Genomic DNA, 10114 nt, shown 5'->3' with positions numbered 1-10114 from the left:
CTGCTGAAAATTAAGCCAATTACTTCTTATCCACAATGGAGAAGAACAATCAGTTACCATACTCTTCATAGCAACACTTTACATATTTGTAGACTGGTGCTGTGTCCACACCATTCTTCTTTTATCAGCATTTTAAAGTGCAGTGCCCCAAATGCTAAGACCTCACCAAGTCAAGCAGAGCAGAATAATGGCTTCTCAGCTACTCTTGGTACAACATCAATGTTAATATAGTATAGAATAACATTTAAATTTTTTGCAGTAGCAATATATTCTTGATTCATATCCAGCCTATCACCCCCAAATTCACTTGTGCAGCATTGATGCCTGCCTATTTTTTCCCTGTTATGTATTTAAGTATTTAATATTTCCTTCCTAATCTAATCTTTGAGTATGTTTATTTAATTTCACATGATGGCAACTTAATGTGAAATAATTAACATTGCTTTCATCTTCCACTACTTCTGTACTTTTTTTTTTTTAATATAAAAGTGCAACTGCTGTGTTCAGTTACTACACCTACAGTACAGAGATAAATGGGAAAGTATTTTACAAATTATATTATCAACCTTAAATGTCTGTTACAGAAGCAGCACTAAAATTAATTATCGTGTGTAATAAATTCTTCATATTTTTATTCATTCATGTCATTGATCTGCACTCAAAATGTCCTTCATTTAAGGATCTAAAAGTGTGTTACAAATATTAAATAAGTCTCATTACCCCTGTGAGAAAAATAATATTCTTCACATTTTACAGAGGAGTTAACAAGACACTGCAGAGGAGGGATACGTGATTTGCAAAAGGTTATACCGGGAGTCAGTGGTAAGGATGGAGCATAGAATATAAAAAACCTGACATTAAACCATTCATATTCTTTCCCAAAGTGAGTTTTTTGAACAAAGAATTGATCAAACTGGGAAGAGTTTCCTAGGAGTAAGCCATACTCCCTTGAAACTAACAGATTTGACCAAACTTGCTCTTAAAATTGACAGTAAATGTTAGGCAGCTTCCCACATTTAACATATTATCACGGGTCATTTGGGAAGCGAAAGTTGAGCAAAGCACAGTCCTCATTTCATTGCACTTTCTGCAGGCCAACTATAACACTGAACTGCCTGGTTACCTTCAATAAGCACCCTAATAGTTACATACATTTTCTACATTTTTAGTTGGTTTCTAAAGAAGACAAAAAAAGGAAAACACACTAATCTAAAATGCCTATGAGCAAAGTGCTGCAGTTCTGATGGTTCTGGTGCACCCTTGGAACCAATTAGTTTCATTCTTTGAGTAGCAGGGGAATTTGAAAACATTGCTTCCTGAGTCCTTGCACTCTCAGAAGAGGCAAGTACTGTGAAGACTCAGTGGCTCAATCCATTTTACTGACCACTTTGAATTGTAGTTATTTCCCTATTTTTACTGGAACAACCCTAAGTCATCTTCAACCATAATGACTTCTGCTCAAACTGAAAATGACTTGACTCCAACAAGGCCACATTGTCCTCAGTTGTTGGCAGATATACAAAAGAAACAGGGCACACAGGAAAGAGCAGGCTGCACTTCCTGAGTACATGTTCTGCTTCTGCATACTGGAGAAATCTAAAAAGGATTCTGCTTCCTTGAGATGCAACCATGACATGATAACCTGGTACTACAATACAGTGTGAGTTCCTCCACCCTGCCTCCAGTGCAGAAGCCTAAATGATACGACTGAACACAAAAGATAAAAGTCATTATCCTGCCTCAAGTGACTAATGCGAATTGCAAGAGTTTGGGCATTGAAATATACACAGGATGGGGTTGGGCAAAATGAAAATAAAAGGGCCAACCTATATGCAGGGGCTGAGTGATCACACACAGCTGCTACTGCAATTTTTGGATAGCGGTTGAAAAAAACACTCCGGGTTTTAGTTAATGATTCTATCTAATGGTAGAAATGCTAGCCAAGCCCCAACTCCTTCCATTCAAAAACCCACTCCCTCTAAACTCTCACCCTGCAGCTGGACTTGTGGAGTCCTGTTGTGCTGAGGGCTTTCACCCATATGATACTGGGAGAACGTTGATCTCTCTGAAGCAAAATCTGAGGTCTGTTACACATTACTTGATTCATAATAGAAGTGAAAAGCATGCATCCCTCTACCAATGAAGAGCACTGGTCCTTGAAAGAAAATCAACGTGCAGAGGGTACCAATTATTTATTTATTTTAGCAAAAAGGCCACAAACGAATTATATGTAAAATCCTTGAATATACACTTTTAAAATTTTTGGGCTTCAGGCTAAAAGCAGGTTTCTGGGAAGGTTCAAATACCTCAGAGTACTCTCTCCAGCCAAAGTGGTCCCTGCAGAAGTATTTCCAAACTGTATAGTAGTTGGAGGGGGATCCAGTGCAGGAAGGTGTGGAGAGCCTCCGCATTTGGTCAAATTCAGCTGTTTCATACAGTTTCATAATATTCAAATCCACCCAAAACTCGTGTCCCCTGGAAAGAATCAAAATAAAGAATTCTCAATATTGAACTCATCCAAAAACAATTCAGGGCATCAGAAACAAAGCTACTGCAGTATGTCTCAGCAGCACCATGCTTATCCGCTACCGGTAATCCAAACCAAGGCAGAATTCTGAGCATGCTACGTAAAATTCTGTACACATTTCTCACAGAGCCACAGGGACATCAGAGGGGTTGTACATGCTGTAAGAGGGCTTGATCTGGGCCTGCCGATTACAGCCAGACTGTGAGAAAGCAGGGCTTAGTATGGCATATGGCTGCCTCATATTGGGTGTTGCAGTTTGGCAGTCAGGAAGTTTCAGAGCTCCTGCATGGATACCTACTGCTCCATTCCTTTGGAGGAGGGAGGTGGTCCCCTCCCTGCGACTAGTCAGTGAGGAGGAAGAGGTATGGAGTGATAAACCCACGTTCATTCTAGACCCTTTGTAAGAGTGCTAGGAGAGGATAATCACTGCACTCTTCCCGTCTCAGGGATCATTGGTCTTGGTTGAAGAGCTCAGGGGTGGAATGCTCCTTGCCTTCTCCCCATAACTTGTATGCACATGAAAGGGCTAGTGGCAATCTAAACCTGAATATATTTCTTAGGACAATGGTGAAGAAATATGGTCTAAGCACAGGAAGAAAAAAGGCTTCCTACTCCAGAGATATTTGCTCACCATAGATGAGTTACAGAATGATAAATATACGCATTCTTGATATTTGGAGTATCCTATCTGAGCAAACACATCACACGACCATATTTGATGAAGCAGCCAAATACTATTCAAAAGGTTATTCTTGTGAAAGTTAGTGCTTCAGGGGAAAAAAGGAATGTAAATGTCTCCAGATGAGGAGCATCTGCTGCTAATCCACCGGAGAGTTCAATTATCTTTCATCACAAGTGCAGCAGAAAAGGACTGGCATAATATGAAAAGGAAAACTGATTTCACTATTATGAAGCTTATGCAGAAAAATATTTGCTTTTGTTCTGCTAGCTGTACTGCTGCTACAAAATCAGCACTCTAACATGCAACTTCATAGAAAAATGATTTAGTGCTTTTAGAAGGATACGAGAGCAAACTGGTACTACAGATTGAGAGTTTGATACCTTTTTTACCTCAAGGAAAAAAAGTAACATTCCATTATGGAGAAACTGTGTTCAGCAAAAGTGGCTTCTCATACTGGTTTGATGAGCAAGCGTTGAGAGAAATGAGCCACGTTGAAAACAAAAAGCATTTTGAAAACCATGTGCTAACTTAGCAGTCCTTGGCCAATGCCATCTACAATAGTCAGCCATGTTATTTGAGACCAGTTTCATGGGAACAGTACAGATGGCCCCAAACCTCAAATTTTGACTGATCTGGATCTGAACTTCTTGGTAGTCTGCAGGTGTTTGGACCTACGTGCAATTCTTCAAAGTTCCAGGCTATTTGTTGAAAGTGCTCAGATCCCACCTTCAGTTGAGGCTGTGTACAAGCAATTCCCAACCAATATTTCTAACTTAGCACAGACAGAATTTATAGGAGATTTCTTAAGTGAGGATCATAGACTAGAAAGATTGGAGATGAGTGTTAATAAGTGGTTTATGAAATTCCAAAGTACATCTCTCCTTGATGATAACCTTTAAACACATTAAAATCCTCCAGATCTTTGATAAATGTATTACACATTTATTTACATAACACAGTTATGTTACAGATGGGCATAGCTCCACATGGAGGTGTGGGCTAGACTATTGGACCCTTAATCATGTTGACTAGCAGCTTGCTCCTGGGAGTAACAGTATCACAATCTAGACCTGGGATGTTAAGCTCCTTGGAACAGGGAAAGTGTCTTATCTACATTCTGCAAAGTGAAATATACATTTGGAGATACATGGGAGTTTAGTAATACAATATTCTTCCTTGATAATTTATATATTCTCATAGTAATCTCAGAAGGGATGTGTGATATGTGACCCATATTAGTAAATAGCATTTATACATGTAGGCACTTGCTTGCTGTTCTTCAGGAACAGGAATAGTTGTCTTTAAACTGCCATAAAACGAATTTGCCATAAGCATCCATGTCATTAGCCAAAAAGAAAACTATATAGAAAAACATTTCTGTTAAAACTCAGCTTATCATTAGCCAACCAGCTGAGAAACACTTCAAAGGTCATTGGTTTATTAGCAAATTGGATCTTAAAAACAGATTCAAAGGAACAAATGATTCTGCAGGTTCACAGAACAGAGTGCAATGTGGCAGCTTTGTAGGCGTAAAAGCATGCAGCAGGCATATGTGCATCTGCCAGTTTAAAATAATGACCAATTCCTCTGAGCTCAGACAGCTAGTGCTTATGCGATTTAACACAACTCTTATAAGAATCACATTTCTTTAGGATTAGCATATTCCTCAGATAATGCTGTTCGGTTTATTAGATTTCTACCTTTACCACTTTTATACCTTACTGCAATTTGATAGTTGTAATCTTCTGAAAATCATAAACATGGCATTTAACACAAAATGAAATATTCCTTCTTTGCATTTAGTGAGCCATATTTTTGCTGGCTGAAACATTTGAATAGACAGATTGTTTTAACTACCTTTGCATGCTGAAACCATAAAAATGTTTATATTATATTTTACACAAGTGATGGATTTAAATATGGATAACTGAAACTCTGTAATTAGTGATTTGCTTGAGAAAGGCAGGAAAGACTGCAGCTTATTCACACCCTTGTTCTGTATGTTTTCACATTCTATTGGTGTTCTATCAAAATATCACAATAAAAAGGTCAAATCCCAAGCACTACAAATCACCCGCCATGTACTGTGAATGCCCAGGGAGATGTGCAGATGCTTGGCATGCCTCTGTACCTGCTGTTATTATTTATTTGTATTTGGTCTCATGAAGTGCTAGACATCTTCAAAGACATACAAGAAGGGATAACTGGTCCTGTTCCCAGGAGTTTCTACTCTAGGTAATTGGTCCAATGGTATTTGGATTACAGACTGGTGATACTGCTTTAGTTTAGATCTCTATTTATCCAAAAGCTTCAAAAATAGAAAAGAGGAAAATAAGTGGATATATTATGAAGTACCTCTCAAACTACTTGCTCCTAAATACACTGGGACAGATTGGTTTTGTAGGTCCACTGATATCAACATGGAGGCACATCTAGGATGGACTGGACCTATTCCCTTTCAGAGACACGCGATTTCTCACCAAGAGCTTTCAGTCTCATTGCGTACAATAGGAATAATTGTTTGCAGTAAGAGTAACTCATAAGACCACCTCCTCCTTTTTCAAATTCATCTATTGCTACGCAAATCAGGTTTTGCCAAGTCAACAAATATTGATCTCTAAATGGTGCCATATGTTAGCATACAGATTCAGATGCAAATTCTGTTGAGAAGACACTGTAATGCACAGAATCTTTAGAAAGATTAACAATGTGTTCTCTGCATGTATTAATGGCATGTGAAATCATTACAGTTAGAATCTGTGTATGACAAATAGCTAAATCCTGAGTAGGAGGCCTATTCTAATATCTTGTGTGTTTTATCATTAATAATTCATCCCATGCAAAAGAATGTTTATAAGTTAATTGAATCTTGCATTCCACCGCATGTTTTATCAATGCACAAAACACCCACACTCATTCATAAAACGTGTCCCTGAAGCCAACATTTGTTAACAGTAATATTCTATATTTCAGATAGATAACAACAGTGTATACAAAACCAAGATCAAGTGGAAGTGATAAAAATAAACCCATTGATAAAAACAAACAAACAAAAAACCCACAACATTAATCCAAAGAAATTACCGGTATGAATGTGCTGAAACTGAATGTTGGTCTGAAGAATACATACATACATTTTCTGGAGCGGGGACAAAAAACCCCTCAAAATAACCCCACCTTCCTGGTAGGCAGTCATTGTGTTCCACAACAACAGGCTTCAAACTACTTTATTTGAAAACAATGTGTGAAATCATGAGGAAGTCATCTCTGTTGAAAAACTGAGCTATATTATTATCTGATGTGTTGTAGGCAGGAGTATAAATGTGATTTCCTTTGTGAAATTCCACATGAAACCAGTTGGACTCTGTTGTAGGGGCTGTTGTTTGTTCATACCAACCTAAATTTTAAATGTAGATCATGGTGGCGTGAGGAGGCGGAAAGGGATCTTGGTGTCATTATTGACTCCAAGATGAACATGGGCCGACAATGCGAGGTCATGGTTGGCAGGGCTAACCGGACCTTGTCGTGCATCCACAGGTGCATCTCGAGTAGAGCCAGGGAGGTGATCCTCCCCCTCTATGCGACGCTGGTCAGGCCGCAGCTGGAGTATTGTGTCCAGTTCTGTGCGCCCCATTTCAGGAGGGATGTGGACAACATGGAGAGGGTCCAGAGGAGGGCCACCCGCATGATCCGGGGACAACAGGGCAGACCCTACAGTGAGAGACTGCGGGACTTGAACCTATTCAGCCTCCACAAGAGAAGGCGGAGGGGGGACCTGGTGACCGTCTATAAACTCACTAGGGGGAACCAGAAGGGTTTGGGGGAGACACTGTTTCCCCTAGCCCCTGCTGGCATAACAAGGAATAATGGGCACAAGTTGATGGAGAGGAGGTACAGATTGGACATCCGAAAAAACTACTTCACAGTCAGGGCGGCTAGGAGCTGGAACCAACTTCCAAGGGAGGTGGGGCTGGCCCCTACCCTGGGGATCTTTAAGAAGAGGCTGGATACTTACCTGGCTGGACTCATTTGAGTCCCGTTTTTGTTTTTAGGGTGAGTGGTTTTGTTTGTGTTTTTTGGGTTGTTCTCCCGCCCTGGCGGGGGGGCGGGCTAGAAGATCTATTAGGGCCCTTCCGACCCTGAAACTATGAAACTATGAAACTATGGTGAAGTCATGGAAGATCTACTTTGCTTCATTTTATTTTTTAATGCAAAAAAGTCATTTAATACTGTGTTTCTTCATGCACAGCACACCTCTATATACAATATGCACCTGGTTTTTAAAAGGCAGAATGAAGAAAAAAAGTCTTCCATGTAGTAAATGAGTAGCAGCAGCTAGGGAGCCAAGCCCACTCCTCATGTGATGGGTCTGGCCTCATGGGCCGGGTCTGGGGCTGCGTGATGGACCTGTACGCCAGCCCAATCCAGTGAGCGGAGCCATATCATCTGGCCAGGGGTGCAGAAGGGGTCGCCCCCACAGTCTGTAAATTTGGTGGTGGGGAATGGTGGCAGCATTAATTGACTGCCAGAGCCATGGCAATTAAACGTTACCACCAGTCCCGTTGCTGTCAAATTCCTGGATCTGTGGGGAGCCCTACAGACGATATCCAGCCAGCAGGTCCTTTGAGCACCACTGGCAGAACCTGATTTTACTGTACTTCCTTGCTTACAATGTGCACTCCAGTTTCCATCAGCCAGTTTTATAGGTAAGAAAAATACAGTACTGTTATTTATATTTTTTTGGCACTTGGGGGTCTACTGTGCTAGGAGCTGTACAGATATAGAACAAAAATATGATTCCTGTTCCCAAAAGTTTATAATCTAAGCATGCTTTCTGATTTTGTTCTATTCCGAAGGCAAAAAATCCCAGAAAACAAAAAAACCCTAAGAAAAAACCCCCAAACATTTCACAGCTTTCCCTTCACCCCCCAACAAGATTCAACCTTCCAACAAAATGCAATGAAATTCAAAACCTATTGCAATAAAAATGATGTAGCAAGTTATTAATACAAATATATTTATAATTTAATTTTTTTGATAAAAAAGGGCTGGATGACAAATTTTCCTACCAAACTTGATATTAATATAATTATGAACAACTGCCAAGTATAGTAGAACCATGTTTGCACTAGGTTTATGTCAATGCAAGTATTGTAAGGAGCATAGGACAATCTGAAAACAGAAATAACCATCTTTTTCACCCAAAATGTGCTTTCAAGGCCACCTACTTGCACTGGGAGCCTATTTAAAGCATTAAACAAGTGATTAAAGTTCAAGGAAGACCAAAACCATAAATGCTGAACACTGCTTAAATAAATAAGTTTCACAGGCACTGGAAACATGGCTCACTTCTGATACATGACTGATGTTCCTAAACCTGCTAAAATACAGAACCTGACACACACATTCAACTATGCAACAAGATAATTAGAACCAAAGTAGTACTATCTGATGGGATTTCATGAAGCTATTATCTTAGGTGAATATACTGCACTGTGTGCCTATTTTAGTAGTGTCTTGCTTAGCAACCAATAGACTTATAGGGTTACCCTTCCAATACCTGGCAAAATGGCTGCACATAAAAAATCTATACTTTGGCTGCACAGATTATTTAACTAGGCAAAAAACTGTCTTCTTCTAACTGTTTTTCTAATAGCTTTTCAGCCAACTTCAGCTATAGGAAAAGGTCAATTTATTCTTTTCCATAGTAACTACAACATTGTGCTATACTGTTCGAATAGACTGAATTACAATAAACCTTTCCCATACTTCTGTAACTGTGGAGAGTTTATTTGTAGCTGAGTTGGTAATTGGTTCCAACTATAGCCCTATCTGTTTAGCATCCTTGTAACTTTGGCTAGCAAAGATGCCTTGGACTGAAAACAGTGTTTACTCTGAAAGGTAAGTAGTTGTCTGTAAAGTCTGTCTGAGGGAGGGGCCACACACACACACACACACACACACACACACACACACACACAGAGCCCAGCCACAGCCTGCTGCACACGGCCAAGAATGCAGCACTGTATGTGGAACAGTACTCAGCAGGTAAGCGTGCTAAAAGATTACCGTGGTAAGGTCACTTGTACAGCAGGTATATAACCTTGCATAGCAAGGCTGTCTAACTGGCATCCTATGGGTCACGTGCAGCCCACAAGAGGCCAGGTTGCAACCACTGGGCTTTCACCCATCCCCCACTCTCCCCCAGGGGCAGATTAACGAGGAGCAGTATGGGGAGCTGAGGGTGAGCCTGTGATGTATACGGGGAAGGCAGCAGTTTTTTGGGGGTGGGGGGGTGGAGGGAAATGACACCTGCACAGGGCAGTACTGGGGATGCCCATGAGGCCATATAATGCAGCAGGGGGTCTTGGGGTACCCATGAGGGTACATATTTCAGCAGGAAGTATGTGGGGGGAGGCAGGGAATATGCCCATATAGTGTGACAGTGTAGGGGAGGGAAGAATTGGGTATAGACGCATGGAACAGCAGGTGGGAGTGTCTGCATGGCCAGGTAACCCATGATTTTCCTGATGCAGCCCCTACTGGTGTGGCCCCTAGGAGCTTAAAAACTGGCAGCCCTGGTGTATGGACTAGAACAGTGGAGTCTAGCAGAACAAGCAGGATGTGGGTTCTTCCAGCCACTCCCTGAACTATCCCCAAAAGAAACTCCATAGAATAATGTTCTTCAGGCTTTGATACCATTCATAGGGATATTATGTCAAGGTGCATCCTCTGGCACTGGGGTCAACAGGATTACCCCAGTCAGTGTTGTTCAACATTTAATCTGTGGGAACTGCAAGGAAGGCAATGGTGCAGACTAGTTTAGGAAGACAGGAAGCCCATTCAAACATTCTGTTGGGTCAGGAACTACGACTGGTGCCTGTATGGGGGACAGCTTGCATGGT

General features: G+C 40.8%; 1 protein-coding gene across 1 annotated transcript in view; it reads right to left on the bottom strand.

Moving 5' to 3' along the window:
* The window catches only part of TIPARP (TCDD inducible poly(ADP-ribose) polymerase), a 35008-nt gene that overhangs the window by 9320 nt on the left and 15574 nt on the right, over window positions 1–10114 (bottom strand). The window contains exon 2 of the mRNA XM_025214905.1: window positions 2307–2475. Coding sequence (XP_025070690.1) covers window positions 2307–2475 — 169 coding nt within the window. The remainder of the gene's footprint in view (window positions 1–2306; window positions 2476–10114) is intronic.

This window comes from Alligator sinensis, unplaced genomic scaffold (genome assembly GCF_000455745.1).
Source record: "Alligator sinensis unplaced genomic scaffold, ASM45574v1 scaffold60_1, whole genome shotgun sequence".
Taxonomy (NCBI): domain Eukaryota; kingdom Metazoa; phylum Chordata; order Crocodylia; family Alligatoridae; genus Alligator; species Alligator sinensis.
This window is presented reverse-complemented; position numbering and strand designations above follow the sequence as displayed.